The sequence below is a fragment of the Loxodonta africana genome, chromosome 4 (assembly GCF_030014295.1).
Source record: "Loxodonta africana isolate mLoxAfr1 chromosome 4, mLoxAfr1.hap2, whole genome shotgun sequence".
In the NCBI taxonomy this organism is placed as follows: Eukaryota; Metazoa; Chordata; class Mammalia; order Proboscidea; family Elephantidae; genus Loxodonta; species Loxodonta africana.
The window spans coordinates 144,208,405-144,224,750 of NC_087345.1; the positions used below are offsets into that span (position 1 = coordinate 144,208,405).

The 16,346-nt window shown below is 37.2% G+C and overlaps 1 protein-coding gene across 8 annotated transcripts in view; it reads left to right on the top strand.

Moving 5' to 3' along the window:
* The window catches only part of TASOR2 (transcription activation suppressor family member 2), a 77,835-nt gene extending 62,109 nt beyond the window's left edge, over positions 1 to 15,726 (top strand). For 3 of the 8 annotated variants that reach the window (XM_064284822.1, XM_023548956.2, XM_023548952.2), the window contains 8 exons: positions 1,877 to 5,683; positions 7,783 to 7,908; positions 8,888 to 9,041; positions 10,193 to 10,298; positions 10,686 to 10,742; positions 13,954 to 14,135; positions 14,493 to 14,607; positions 14,996 to 15,726. In XM_064284822.1, coding sequence (XP_064140892.1) covers positions 1,877 to 5,683; positions 7,783 to 7,908; positions 8,888 to 9,041; positions 10,193 to 10,298; positions 10,686 to 10,742; positions 13,954 to 14,135; positions 14,493 to 14,607; positions 14,996 to 14,999 — 4,551 coding nt within the window. In that variant the 3' untranslated portion in view covers positions 15,000 to 15,726. Of the gene's footprint in view, positions 1 to 1,876; positions 5,684 to 7,782; positions 7,909 to 8,887; positions 9,042 to 10,192; positions 10,299 to 10,685; positions 10,743 to 13,953; positions 14,136 to 14,492; positions 14,612 to 14,995 lie in introns of those variants that run through there. The other 5 variants (XM_003410597.4, XM_023548957.2, XM_023548953.2 and 2 more) reach the window with 4 other exon arrangements.
* Positions 15,727 to 16,346: the final 620 nt, after the last annotated feature.

Consider the following 16,346-nt stretch of genomic DNA (forward strand, 5'->3'; position numbering starts at 1 on the left):
TTTCGATTACTATCCATATACTTATAAAGTACTTTTTGTTGTAATATGTAATTAACTGTCGGTAGTACTGATTTTAGGAATGTTTTTGGCACACATGAAATTGTGTATGAAGAAGCATAAAAAGTGGATTATTAAGATTAATGATTCCTAACCATTTCTCCAGCATATACTTGGAACATTTTTTCCATCATCATCTTAGCTATTGTGCCTCCATTTTTCGGGCACACGTACATATACCCGTGCTATACCATTCCCTTCCTCTACAGATAGGCTAGGATGTGAAAAGGATTAGAGCGTGATAAGCCTTAGAAGCCAGTAGCATGTTGCTTCTTGTCCCGTATTTAATTCAGTATTCCTTTTTAAATCATCGGATGTTATGTTAGAAACATTACATTTTACCTGTAACAAATTTTATATATATATATATATGGCAAGATTGTCACAACTTGCATTTCACCAAGACCTGAAGTGAGGTAGAGTGTCTTGAAGTCAGGAGATGTAAGAAAAGGCCAAGCCAGGCATGGTGAGATTCAGATTCAGGACTGTGGCCAAATGCTAACAGCCACAGTGTGATTGAGAGGGCTGCGGGAAAGTTATCAGAATGACTCTCACCGGTAAGACTTTTATAATGCTTTATGTCTGGTCAGTCATGTCCTTTTAAAATTCTTGAGTCTCAGTTTCTTTCTTTTGCTTACGGCAGAAATGTCCTTAACAAGAAGTTTGAAACAGAGGTACTGACTTCCAACATGTATGCGTCAGGACATGGTAGTAAATCTGTGAATATAGTGTTCCAAAGAATTAGAGAAGTATGCCCAATTGCATAATCAATCCATTTTACCATGTTCTGGACAAGATCCTGCTTCAACCTTTAAAAAAAAAGCAAAATCCTGTTTATGACACTATCAGAATTGTCCAGAGGTATTTTTGCTAATGTTCAACATAAATTCTTCTTGCTGCTGTTTAAATCGGAGCCTCAGTGGCGTAGTGGTTAAGTGCTCAGCTGCTAACCGAAAGGTTGGCCATTTGAACCCACTAGCCGTTCCGCAGGAGAAAGATGTGGCTTTCTGCTTCTGTAAAGATTACATACAGCTTTGACCCAAGGGGGCAGTTCTGCTCTGTCCTGTGGGGTCACTATGAGTCAGAATCAACTGGGTGACAATGGGTTTTTTTGGTTTACTGTTTAAATCAGTCCCTGTTGTTTGTTAATGCAAATCACATTGGTAAGTTTTCTTTTGCTCTGGAAGAGGAGATGTTATGAGAAAGATTATATACAGTTATAAGCAAAGAAGATAACTCAGGGGTAAGAGACTTTTATTTACTGGAGTAGAGATTGATACCTTGGGAAGACAGTTAATCGTTGTATTCCTAGTACAGGGGATAGTAATTAATTTACTGCTTTCTCATACTACAGCTCTAGAGTATAGTGTATTTATAATCTAATTGAAAGCTAGTGTTAAAAAAAATCTATTCTTTGCTTTAAAATTATCTTCTAATTAAAATCGAGTACTTTTTTTCCAGTGCTAAATTTCTGAACTAAGTGATGTGAACAGTCTGCATTTTCAGGTCTTAAAATGTCATTTGTCTAGCCACTTTTCTTCCAAGAGCTCCATTTTTTAAAACCTGGCTGTGTGATCAGGAAGGTTTTGGAGTTGTTATCTGTGTATATTTTTTAAAGAAAAAAGCTTCTATTTTGGGGGTATCTTAAGCCTATCTAAAAAGAGAAGAATTTACTTGATCTCTATCATGAATATTCTTTCAGATTAGAAGATTAAAAAGAAGAGATACAAACCAAAATTGATCTTTGTCTTTTCTGTTCTTCACATATGTAATTATATAAAAAAAAATCTTTTTCTGATTTTTTGTTTTGTCATTTCAGGTCATTGGAAAAAAGGCTGAAGAAGAAGAGTCAGATAAACGAGAAACTTCTGATGTTGTGCTCTCTAGCAATGGAGGTGCCCAAACTAACGGGCCTTCTATCCCTGAAGAAGATAAAACCTTTCAGCCACTGGAGAGCACAAGAATGACTTCTCATGATGATACTGTTACACAAAGCACATTCACCAAGACTTATGATGGGATCAACAATCAGTCAGTGACTTGTCAGAAGTCTGCGTATAGCACTCTTGAAAGCGAAGTTGACGTTCTTCCTGCAGCAATGCAAGCAAAAACGGGGGTTATACAGGGCTTTACCCAGCATAACAGCCCCATAAACAAAGAATGTCAGCCTTCATCAGAAGGGAAAGATGATGACGTGGGGTATGTAATGATTAATCTTGAACCAGTTACTTTCACTCTAGAAAAAAACGCCTATGTACCGATACAGACAGAAGTCGTAAATATAGCTGATAAATCTACAACCTTTAATACGGAGTTGATTAAACAAGTATCACCCGTGTCTACATTTGAAAAGGCACAGACACAAGGTCTTAGGGACATTCCGTCTCTAGCAATGTCAGAACAAAAAGGCAGTAAGTATCTTTGTGCCTCCTCAGTAAGCAGAGAAACACTTGCTAAAGAAATGTGTTCGTTACAGAAAGAGAGTCCTCTTCCGGCGTCATCGTCGTCTTCTGATAATTCAGTGGTAAAGGAGGCACCGTCGTTAGTTAACAATTCTAGTTACCCGTTACCCAGTAAAGAAGTGGGACTCTGTGAAGACACTTCCATGCAAACTCAAAGTCTCCCCAGCATATCTTCGGCGGATACTGTAGAGCCAACACAGTTTGAAGAAGTAGTCTCATCATCAGCCTCTACCATCTTGGGAAGAAATTACCCACTTAACTGCATTTCATCAAGAAGTAACATATCAGATGGCTCTGTAGAACTAAGGAAGAATGACAAGGGTTTTCTAAGTAGTGAAAATATACATTTTGAATCCTTTAATTCATCATTTACCAAGCAAACAAGCCTGTCTATGAATAGAGAGGAGGTCAGCCTAGAATTATCAGAGGAAGATTCTGACATTGACCTAACACTAACAATATCGCCACCTACAAGTCCCAGGGAACAAATTCCAGCCGATGAAATAGAGCAACTTCAAGAGGTGCCATTATCAAGTTTAGAACTTCGGAATATAACTGAAGAAATAATTGATCCAGGAGAGGTGATGCTCCCGGAAAACAGAGAAGTGAATTCTGCTGTTTATACATCACTGTCAGAGGAGCCGTTAGAAGATAAGGAGAGAAGAGGTGATTTTCAACCAGTTCCTTCAGTACTTTCTAAGGACAGTTCCACCTTTGAGACTTCAGAGGCAGTTGATGTTACTTCAGACTTTCCCTTTGGTTCTTTAATTGAGGAAGTGTCACCAGCCTCTAGTCCAGAACCCCTAGTACCAGCTGAGGAAGCACGACCATCTCAGGCTGTCTCTCCTCATAGTTTAAAACTTCCTGATACGCAATGTGAGAACAGTATCCAGACCTCCCAGGTTGAGTCCGTAGATTTAGCCATAACAGAAAAAGAAAATCCTTTTGTTGGTCCTACCCGCCCAGCGGGACAAGATAACTTAACTCAGGTGCAAGTACAGCATTATGCTGAAATGCCTCCAATATTGAGTAGTCATTCAGGAGGAAAAGATAAACATTTAACCTTTCCTGGTAAAGTAACTGAGGAAATTTTCCAAAGTGAGCATGACAAGGTTTTATCATTCACAGAAGAGGTGCAGTGCTGTGATGCAGAATTAAACCAGCCTGCCTCAGCTGCCAAATATGGAGATGATTCCAAGCCTTCTCTTGAAAAACTGGTGAAACCAGGAAGTCCATTACAGTCGATTAGTATAGAGAACAGAAATTTGGACATAGAACATTTCACCTCAGAGACCAGTGACCCTCCACTGAGTCCTAGAAAGATTATTGAACATAAGTCTTTGGCTGACACATTTCTTTCTACAACTGCCTCAAGTGGCATAGTCAGTGTGTCCTTGAAACAGCCGACTAGCCCTAAAAATATTGAGAAAAATCTTTTTAGCAGTGATTGGAAAACAAATGAAGATAATTATTTGAAGATCAAGTCCTTGAATTCTGACTCAGTTGATGGAGCTATTATTACACAGACATACGAGCACTCAGAGATCCCAAAACTTGGTTCTTCCTCAGATAGTGCTACAAGACCAATAAATGTAGAGATGGGGTTTCAAACACAGGAAATATCAGTAGTCAACATGGCCAATTTGCTTAAAAATAGTGAAACTAAAGCTGAGTTACATAAAGAAACTGTAGATCTAGGAGGTATTGGCCTTCAATCTAACACATCTCAAAAAGGTGAACAGATATTCCACGTGCAACAAGATAAGTCAATATCTGAAACAAAAGATCTTTTGAATGAGGGATTTTTTCCCATATGTGCTGATTCTAACCAAAATACAGCAGACACCAGTGAAAACAAAGAGCCTTTTGCTTCCTTTGTTCCAAAATCTTTTGACTCCGTTGTTTGTGGAGACTCTAAAGAACATACAGAAGATAAGAGCACTAGTGAAAGGCTTGGGGCTGAGGATGGTTCTGAAACCCTGGATAGAGACATGGATGTCAGTGTGAATTCCGACATCCAGTATGAACCACTTTCTGGAGACTCTGATCTAGACCCTTTTGGTGATTGTAGAAATCCCAAAGTAGACATGGAGGATTCTTGCACTTTGAGATGTAGTCACACCAGAAAAAGAGAAGATGCTGCTAAAGATGATTATAACTCTTTCGTGAGTGTAAACAATAGTGATAATGAAGACTGGGGCAACTCTAACAAAGTACCACGGTTGGAGACAAACCTCCCTTCCAGAAACTGGTCCAGTGGATTAGAGGAAGAAGATAAGTGCGTGCCCTGTTATATCCAAATCAGAGACCTCCATGGTATCCCCAGGACCTATGCCAACTTTACTATAACTAAAGTGTTCAAAGATACCACGAGAACTTTGCATCGCTTGAGAAGGCACCCCAATTTCACTGCAAAATGTGGCCCGGTCAGCTCCTGGACAAGTATGTGGCAGATGGCAGATGACCTCACCCAGAACACTTTAGACCTGGAATATCTGCGCTTCGCACATAAATTAAAACAGCTTGTGAAAAATGGCGGATCTCAGCATTCTACCTCTCCTACCAATGCCTTTCCAAAGGAGTCACCTATCCAGGTAGCTGTCGGAGCTTTCCCTTTAACAAAAATACCTGAATCTCCTGGTCTGCACCCTACATCCAGGAGCAGAAGCCCCCTTCTGGTAACAGTTGTGCACTCAGACCCTAGACAACAGAGTCAGCACATGAGAAGCCACATGCCTATCGATTTGGACAGTTCTTCCTTTTGGAAGGAGAGATCTAGTCACAGTAGATACCATCTTCCAAGTTCTGAAGGAAATCAGACTGTTTCGTTCCACCTCAACAAACTGAAATATAACAGTATTTTGAAAGAATCTCGGAATGATATCTCTGTTATTCTCAATGAATATGCTGAATTCAACAAGGTGATGAATAACAACCAAATAGTTTTCCAAGATAAAGAGCTGAATGTTGTTTCTGGAGAGGCCACATCTCAAGAGATGTTTTCATCTTTCCCGAGAAGGCCAGCCTCCTATGAAGACATGATTACAGACTTATGTACCAATTTACATGTCAAACTGAAAAGTGTCATGAAAGAGGCTTGTAAAAGTACCTTCCTGTTCTACCTTGTGGAAACAGAAGACAAGTCATTCTTTTTAAGAACAAAGGTAAAGTGCTAGGTTTTTTTCTTAATAGTTCATAGTATTTTGGTTGACTTGTAGTTTTCGTTTATTTTAGAAGTAATTTCATATTCTTGGCTCTAAAAAGAAATCATGGAATGAGATGGCATTTTTACTTCACACATATTAAATTTCACAGCTCAGTCTTTATCTGCATATTAAATGTTACACTACAAGGATCTAAAGATTTGTACTATGTTCCAGTATTAGGAATGAAATAAAACTTCTCCACGCAGTGACTAATTTTCACAAAAAGTTACCAGTGTAGACAAACCTAGATTCTCTAATGTAAAGACAAACATACTCCAAAGCTAAAATACAGATTTAAAAAAAAAAAAATGATTATTACCTGTGTTCCTCTCTTAGTGTGGATAGATGAGAGGACCCCTTTTGGTTTGGGTTGAGTTTTAAAAATTTGAATATTAGGTTAACATATTTTGGTGAGTACATGTTCCTTAAATTTAAGTGATATAACCATGCTGAAATTCTGACTTGGGAGGATTTAGAATCTGACTTGACTCACCTTAGTTTCTTCATTTTATCCTCTCAGATTTTATATCCTCTTCTATTTTGGGAATAGACTATTTCATAATAATATTTTTTTAATGACCATTGCTTACAATAGAAAATAGCAGATTTTGTGCAAAGGTAAAACTAATCTTCAAGTGAGAAAGTAGACACGTTATAAAATAAACTTGAGAATATGGTACTCTGAAATGTTTAAATGTTTTTAAAAGGTCAGAAAGCTATCCCCAATGATAATGATTGTGTCCTGGAGAATCAGGAAGCATTAATGAGCTGTGGGTTGTTAGGTAAATAACTTAGCTTCTCTGGGTCCTTACTTATTTTTAAAATGGGGAGGATCTACAGAGTCCTTTATTACTGTGGAAATTCTGAGTGCATAGACAAAATATTCCATAGGATTCGATGAAAATGTTGAGTGTATGAGGAAATTTATTCATTCAAAGAGTTTATAAGTGAGGGCTAAATATTCAATATTTAGATTTTTTTTTTAAGTAGGCTCAGTGTAAAAACAAATCTTGTCTATAATAATTTGCTTTAAAATTGTACCATACATTTTGAGTAATGAACTAAAATAGTCAAAATTTGAGTTGTTTTGAAATCTAAGAGAAACTGATGAAAATAACACTATAAAGGAAAACAACAAGTGGTGGTCAGGCACAGTGGTTTTGATAGAACTAGGAAACAAAACATCAGAGAGTGTGCAACGGAAACATCCAGAACCCTCAAGACAGAGAACATAATGTCAAAGTCACAAGGGCAAGTTTCCCATTTTGCCGAGTTGACTACAACTCACAGCAACCCTACAGGACCGAGTAGAACTGCCCCATAGGGTTTCCAAGGAGTGGCTGGTGGATTCGAACTGCACACCTTTGGTTTGCAGCTGAGCTCTTAAACACTGCACCACCAGGACTCTCAAGGGAAGGTAGGGTTAAGGAATTTCTGTAATTATACAAACAGTCTTACTCTGAAGCTAGTCTGTTTGATATGGTAGTAAATTGCATCTCCACAATGCTTTATAACCAAGTCCTCTCTGTGGAGCAGGTTTCAACTACATCTCCTATCTTACTCAGGTACCTAGATTCATATTTCCCTTACCTAGATTCAAGGGACTATGAAACCAGTCCCGTTAATGAGACTCAAAGGAATGTATAGGTATTATGGATAATAAAAGAAGAAAAAAAGTTCTCGAAATGTTTGACTAGAAGTGGCATGTTTAGGGTAAATATCTAACATCTCAAAGGTAATTCCGTTGAAGAAGATGAGACTTGTTTATATATATTGATATGTTTTTTAAAAAAATGGGCCATTGATACTTTACGAACAAAAGATTACGAAGTGCCTTGCTGTCTAAAAGCAGTTGTTAATGATACCCAAGAGCCATCTGTTTTATATATAAAAGAGTTTATTTAGTAATAAGACAAATTGCCATTTATGTTGCCTTGATAGGATATAATTTAGTAAATAGGATAAATTGTGCTCTTTCCATGGATTTTTAGCAAACCATAAAAGTAGTTCCGTGTAGGTGTCCCATTGTTTAGAAATGGCTACTTGTGATCTTTCAGAATATTCTGAGGAAAGGAGGCCATATAGAAATTGAACCTCAGCGTTTCTGTCAGGCTTTTCACAGGGAGAATGATACCCTCATAGTCATCATCAGAAACGAGGACATATCATCCCATCTGCATCAAGTAAGTCTAAAATCTCTTAAAAAGAAACGAAGTCCTGGCATTTCATGTTATTCTGTAATTATCAGACTTTTCACTGCCTTTATTATTTAGGGAAGAAGTTAAAACATATTACCATTGAATCTTTAAGTGGGAAAATAATGGGATCAAGATGATCTACTGTGTTGTAATAATACAAAGGTATTGGTAGGGCAAATTATATTTTAGGTCCTTGTAATTCTCCCTTTTAAAGACAGATTTCTTATTGATAGATATTGAGAGATGCAGTTTTATATCTCAGATGAGGAAATTTACCAGTATCTTACCTCTTTTCATAGTTGTCCCTTAGTTAATTTGGAAACTTTCTTAAATCTGTAGCCAAAAAATAGACTGAGTCCTCAGTTTATCTTTTATGTGCTCCCTAATTGTATTTGTCGGTTTTATGAATAGAAAGCTATACCTGTTTTTTCTATATTGCAACTGGACCTCCTATTTTCTAAGTTATACTGTTAACGATATTTACTTATTCAGTAAAAGTAATGCTGGTGCCAGTAAGTTTCAACTTAGGGACATAAGGTGGGTATATGATTCTGCTGTTGTCCATGGGTAGTAACATGGACCGTTAACGTACTGACACTGGGACAAGGGAATGATGGTGTGACGTCATATGAAATAGCTAGCTACTTTACAGGTCCCCAAAACCTCAGGTATGCTCTTTCCTTACTTAATTATTTTTATTTCCGCCTTTTGAGAGCCTTTAGAGACTTGTTTTTAATTAACTAATTTTGATGAGTTTGCAGCCATTGATGATGAACTGAGTAAATACATTCCTTATGTGTGGCAAAATTACCAGTCAGTAATAAAGGTTAAAAGGTATGTTCAGCTTTTCTTCCTGGACCTTGAAACCTTTGGGTAGAAAAGAAACAAAAGGCAAGTGTTTTAAAAAAGAAAAACACGACCCGATCAACCTGTCTTCACTGGGGGGTCATTTTCTGTTGAACAGATTCCTTCTTTGCTGAAGCTGAAGCATTTCCCCAATGTGATCTTTGCTGGAGTAGACAGTCCTGAAGATGTCCTTGACTACACCTACCAAGAGCTGTTTCGTGCAGGAGGCTTTGTGGTGTCAGATGACAAAGTATTAGAAACTTTAACATTAGGTTGGTCTGTTATTTTTCTTTCTTTGAAGTTTACTCTAATGCAATTTCTCCTCACCCAATGACCCAAATATTTCCTCGAAAAGAAGCTATCAACTCCAGATAATAGTTGCCACCTTTGAGGGCTTAATTTGCGCCGTGCACTATGCTAAGCATTTTTTTTTTTATATAGTTTGATATAATCCTTATTCCCAGAGCCCATGTTCTTAACCACTTTTGTTTTAATTATCTTCACTACCAGACCTGCTTCTCTTTTAAGTACCCTTCCTCTTAACCCCCAAAAAACCAAACCCGATGCAGTCGAGTCGATTCCGACTCGTAGCGACCCTATAGGGCAGAGTAGAACTGCCCTGTAGAGTTACAAGGAGCACCTGGCGCATTCGAACTGCTGACCTTTTAGTGCGCCTGAATTCCTATTCATACAAATTTGAGATTTTATTATATTTGACTTTTCCATTTGCCAATTAAAGCCAGCTACATGTTTAGAATCGGCCTTCTCTTCTCTATTTCTATTGCCATCACCCCAACTATCTCACTGATACCATAGCAATCTGAAAATGACTACTAAAAGTTGTCTTTATTGTCTTCTTGAACACTGACCAGTAACTTACATAGTGTATAAACGAAAGAGCGTGGGGCAGATGCTTTTACATGTAATCAAAACCTGCCCTTGCTCTGTTACCGTATCAGAACTAAATGTGGATACCACTTCTGGATTAGAAAATAAGGAGGATATACCTTAACAAGGAAAAACATGAATTCTATATGGAAACTGGAGTTAAAAAGTATCTGTAGGTTCTGTATTTAGAAACTGAGACCTATCTTTTCTGTGTCACAATGGGACCTTCTATTTTTGGTGCCTCAACATGATTTTTAAATATTCAGAGCTTTAATTGATGGTAATTGTAGTGCTCTTATTTCTGTGTAGTTCTCATCTCTGTGGTGTGAGTAGGTGGAACTGGGTTGAGGAATCATAGTTGCTGAATCTTTGAAATGCACTATGCACTAGTGAGAGCGGGATACCGCCCAGCACAAGTGGCGATGATGAGACCCTCAAATGTGCGCTCTTATTTTTTACAAGAATAATTACTGGGCTTTGCACAGATGAGAAGAAAACTCAAAACACATCTTCTCTTGCCAAACTTACTCTGTAGTTCAACTGAAGGAAATTGTCAAAACCCTGGAAAAACTAAATGGAAATGGAAGATGGAAGTGGTTGCTTCACTATAGAGAAAATAAAAAGCTAAAAGAAGACGTAAGGTAAGACCTTTATGTAAGGTAAGGTGTTTGTTTACCTGTGTGTGGATTCTTCCCTTCCCGGCACTTTTTATTGGGGGAGGGTGGAAATACCATGTGATCCATCCTACAGTATGCAGTATGCTCTAGACTAGACTGCAGCTAGCGTGGGTCTGCGACAAGATAAGCTTGTGCTGGAATGTAAATCACCTACATCACTAAGCACAATATTTAGGTCTGTTGACGGTTAAGTATTCAGAGCTTTAATGGCTGATAATTGTTGTGCTCTTATTTCTGTGTAGTTCTTATCGCTGTGGTGTGAGTAGGTGGAACTGGGTTGAGGAACCATAGTTGCTGAATCTTTGAAATGCACTATTGCACTAGTGAGAGTGGGATTTTGTTTTTTTGTAGCAGGGCTTTCAATAAAGGAAGCTGTGTACTTAACTGGAAACCCTGGTGGTGTAGTGGGTAAGTGCTATGGCTGCTAAGCAAAAAAGGGTCGGCAGTTCAAATCCACCAGGCGTTCCTTGGAAACTCTGTGGGCCGGTTCTACTCTGTCCTGTAGGGTCGCTATGAGTCGGAATCGACTCAACGGCAATGGGTTTGGTTTGGTGTGCTTAACTAACTTTTTTGGATATTTATTCATATATTAAGTTGTCACAGTTAGTAAAAAGGATGAAAAAATGAAACCAGAATCTAGCCTTAACTCAATTTTATCCTGAAGCAGTTATGTTACAAATAGGCAAATCTCTTTAAATCTTCAGCTGTGATTCTTTTAAAATTTTTTTACTGATTCCTTGGATGAAGAGACCTGGGGCTTATGAAGTATCTCTTTCATATCAAAGAAGTCCTAGTGAAACTGATCAAAACAAGAATGGAAATTTTAGTCTGGAGCTCCAGAGGCAGACTGGAAAGAATATCCAGTGACCCATTTGTTAAGTACGGTATTTCAAGCACTGTTAGGTGTTTTACGGCAGTTCTTTTGATCTCAAACTTTATACCTCGGAGGTAGATAGTTTATCTTCACTTCACTCATTTGGGCTTCAACCCCAGAATATTTATCTCTAAAATGACTGTTAGTTTCTATTTACCATACTGCTTTCTTCAAAATTAAAAAAGCCTCAGAGAGATAGTAGCTCAAATTGTGAAAGTGCATGAGATCTTTGAAGGAAAGATGTCTAGGAATAGAATTTAAGGAACAGCCTTTACTTAGGAGAGGAACTAGTAAAGGAGAACAAGAAAGAACAAAGAGTTAGTAGAACCAAGAGATGACATTGTCAAGGAAGATAAAGGAGGAAGGTTTAAGGGGTAGACAGTGATCAACAGAGATCACAAAGGCATTAACCAGCACTTTTGGGGGAAATTCCAGTTTCAGTAGTAATTAGTGAGGCAAATTAAAGCTCTTAGGTGGTGTAGCACACCTACAAAATAAGTATAAATTAAAATACTTTAGCATTTGTAGAACGTTGAGTAAACAGAAATACATGACTGTTGCCATTCTAATATGCTCTTCAAACTGTACCAATCTGGCATTATGTAACAGGCATCCAAAAACTCATCATATGCTTTGACATTTGGGGGAATTTGTCCAAAACTAAACTAAAACAACCTTAGCTTTTAAAAACCACTATTTTTACAAAGATATTTATGGCTGTGGGTGATATCAGCAATCGCAAAACCAACCTCAAATTCATCTCTAGGCAAGAGTAAGAGACAGACATACGGACTATGTAGATATACAGTCAGTCCCTGATGATAAGAGTTTAGTTCCTAAATCTGTTTCTAAGTCGAATTTGTACATAAGTCGGAACAGTTTGGTGCAGTTAGTATCTAATATCAGTCAAATGTTTGTCTCAGTATATAATATATAGTTTACCTTTCTATATTTAAAAAACATTAAAGAAACACTTCCAGATACACTAAAACATCTTTAACATAATATAGTAATATTAGTATTTTGATGTGCACCATTTGTTATTATGAACCATTGTATGTACCTTGAATTTTTAATAGGCTTTATGAGGGAGTTGGTTTATGTAAGTTGTACATTCATGATCCAGGGACAGCCTGTAGATACATATATATATATATTTTAAATTTATATGAAATATTGCCATACAAAACTTACACAGTAAGTAAAAGCATTTAAAAAGTCTGTGCGCAGTAAAGAGGAAGAAACAGAAAAGTTGCTGTCATAGAACTATGTACACTATGAGGCTAATCATATAGAAATGTACATATACTTAGGGAAAAGCCTGGAAGGAAATTCATCATCATGGTTGTCTTAGTCATCTAGTGCTGCCCTGACAGAAATACAAGTGGATGGCTTTAACAAAGAGAAACTTATTTCCTCACAGTACAGTAGGCTGAAAGTCCAAATTCAAGGCATCAGCTCCAGGGGAAGACTTTCTCTCTCTGTCGGCTCTGGAGGAAGGTCCTCTAGTCTTCAATCTTCCCATCGTGGAGGAGCTTCTCAGGCGCCCGAGGGACCCCAGGTCCAAAGGACGTGCTCTGCTCTTGGTGCTCCTTTCTTGGTGGTATGAGGTCCCCAACTCTCTGCTTGCTTCCCCTTCATCTCTTGCCAGATAAAAGGTGATGCAGGCCACACCCCAAGGAAACTCCCTGTACACTGGATCAGGGAGGTGACCTGAGTGAGAGTGGTGTTACAATCCCACCCTAATCCTCTCAACATAAAATTACAATCACAAAATGGAGGACAACCACACATGGCCTAAGTTGGTAGACACATTTTTGGGGGGACATAATTCAATCCATGACAATAGTGTTAATAGTGATTATCACTAGGGTTGTGGGAATATGGGTGATGTTGGTTTTCTCCACCATGCCAGGAGGGAGAACGTAAGCGATGGAGAAGACTAGAGGTGGAATCAAGAGCAGAGATGTTAAAAAGTTGAATGCAGAAAGAGTTAAGGATTCATCTTCCTCTAAAAGAGGAAGGAAAAAAGATAGGTAGCAGCCAAGTTTTCAGGAGGTACGAAATTAAGAGAACTCTGGCTGCCATCATAGTTTTAATGAACTTGGTGGCGATCTTACCAAAATGTGTGTCAGATGGAGGTTTCGAAGATACTAAAATATTTGGAATCATTGTATATGATACAGGGTGCAGAAAGTGGTAGTAGATAAATGTGTGGCTGTCTCTCTTCCTTGGAATAAGACCCACATTTAAAATCTGTGTTTACAAAAAGAAATCAGTGCAGTTGTGCTGTTTTCAGGCAATTCTGTGACTCAAAAAGTACCTTGTTCTTCCTTAAAGTATGTATATATCTCACATCTTTTTTTCCTGTAGCACCTGTCAGAGTGCTGAAATAGATGTTTGCTGATTGATGGTGATTAGCTTACCTACATCAGTGTGTGGTTTTGATCTCATTCTCATGTTTGTCAAGACAACTTTTCTCATCTACAGGACACTGACTTCTAGGCTTGTAGGAAGCCCACTGTGCCATGAAAAAGAGCATCAAAAGGAAAGAGAAGAACCTCATGAGTTTGAATGTTTTTACAGAAGTGGTTAAACTAAATAAAAATACAAGTAGTATATTGAAGACAAAGTCTAGAAATAAAATCACTGAAAGTTAAGATGTAGTAGAACATAAACTGTCGTAAACGTAAATACTGGAATCTAAATTTGGTTATTAACATTTCCATGTAAAATATTTTCCAGAGTGGATTCAGTTGCACATAAAAAGAACTTAATAATGAAATCATGTCAGAGTGCAAATATCATTGAGTTGCTTCATTACCACCAGTGTGACTCTCAATCATCAACAAAAGCAGAAAATTTGAAATGTTTGTTAAACCTGCAAATTCAGCATATCGATGCCAGGTTTGCTGTTTTCCTAACAGGTAAATTCAGAGCCTGAGTTCTGCCTCATTTTCATTATTCAGCTCATATCAGAATAGGTCAGCTCTAGAAATGCCCTCCCTAAGTAGTTATTGGATACCCTAAGATCAATCTCTCCAGCCATCAGGAATCAGGGATAAAGTTTTAACCTGTTGTATTTTGATAAATCCACATAAGGCCAGGGTTAGGGAAATGTTACTTTTTTTGTCTAGTAAGTAGTCCTGTAACATAGTTCTTTCCATTAAATTTAACCAGCTCCTACAGGTGTTTGTCCAATTTTATACTTAATCTGTTTTATGTGAATATTATCTACGCCCTCCCTTAAAGGAATGACTGAAGTTGTCATTTTCTTTTTACAGATAAGCCTACTGTCTCCAGAGAGGTCTTTGAAAATAGTGGAATCCTTGTTACAGATGTAAATAACTTTATTGAAAATATACAAAAAGTAGCAGCTCCTTTTAGGAGTAGCTATTGGTAAGAACACTTTATATATAGCTCTCCCACTTGAGTGGAATTGTTAAAAGCAGATTGGCGTGTGTGTAAGGAAACCAGTTGTTTTGAAGCTCTGTTCTTTATACATCATGCTATAAATTTAAAATATTTCTTTGGGGGTGGAAACTGCTGTTAGTTGGGCATAAATGGGAATTTCTAGAGTATCATTAATAAAATAACCAAATTACTTCAAATTACCAACTTTAAAGGATATGCATTTATGCTTTCAGTTGACATAGATTACCAGGACAAAAGATAATGTAGCCTTAAGATACCTACGTGTTTTCCCCTGTAGATAGCATGCCTTTATGATATTTCTTGGTAGTTTTGTTTTAAAGATAGAATTATCATCAATTTTGTGTTTATCCAGGTGATTCAACTGCAGCTTGCATAAACGTGGGCAGTGACAACGAATTAATATTTTCCCTCTTCTTTGGAAAACTTTGAAATACACATGAACTGTCTTCTCATGTTTGAAAAAACCCAGTGTTTTACACCGTATGGGAAGTTGTCCTTTCATTTTTTATATTTTGCTAAAATGTTTGACTTCACAGTGGTACAGTAGTTGTCCGTTAGCTTTGGGTTTCAGTGTTAAATAGTATTGTCTTAAATTTTCATTTTAAACAGAATGCCTTCAAAACCATGAATTGAGCTTAATATTAAAAATAAGAAATTAGCTAACATGTTTACTGATTCAAAGCAGAAATATGTTTTTGCATGTTAATGTTAGTAAGGCATATGTAATGCATGTTAATGGTATGTTTGAAAGGTTTTACCACCCTCGTAAACACTCTAATCTTAAATGAATTCATTTGCTGTTATTAAAGCAACAACACTACATAAAGCTAAACATTTTTTTCCAAATGGTGGATGTATAAATTGTCATTTTTCACTTACTCGGTTTTTGTAAATAGTGCACTACACAGTCAACCCTGAGGAAGAAATCATCATATATTTATGATATTAGAAATAATTTCTACAGTAATCTTTAAAACTCAAAACCAAGCCAAAAACTTTTTTGTAAGATACACAGTATCTATTTGGAACAAAGGTTTTTGTACCTAATTTGTTTCCTTTTTTAATAAAGACAACTAAAAATCACTCAGTGGTTTCTGCAGTGACTCTATAAGCAAAATTGAACTTGTAGAGAATGTTTTAACAATTTTTAAACCATTTAGCCACAATAACTAGCTTGCAGAGGAATCAGTTCCTACCATTTATATCATTTTGGCCTTGCTGTTACATCTCATTACCACAGACCTGCCCAGTACTTTCTGGTATACGTTTCCTCAGTAAGAGAAAATTTCAAGTGATTTCTTTTCACCTATATAGGTGAATATAATATATAGCTTATATTAGACCTATATAGAAGCTTCTTTCAAAAGTCATTCAATATGCTTTGTAAAATTCCTCCTTAAACAAAAATCCCAATTTTACTATTTTCTCAGCAGGAGAAGGACTGATGGTTTGAATTACTGACACGATTTTTGCATAGAAAGCTGATCATTTTATTTTTGCCCCCAAGGGCAAGAATCTATTAAGAGGCCATTAATTGTATTTGGTATGCTGAATTTAAAATTACTAAAGAAAAAGAAACTTAACATTTATTAAGCACCTACTACCTACCAGGCACTGTCTGCTTAACATAGTCATCCTTCAGATCTTACCTGAAATGTTAATCTCCCCTTCCTGAAAAGCCTTCCTACACCGACAGGGCCACC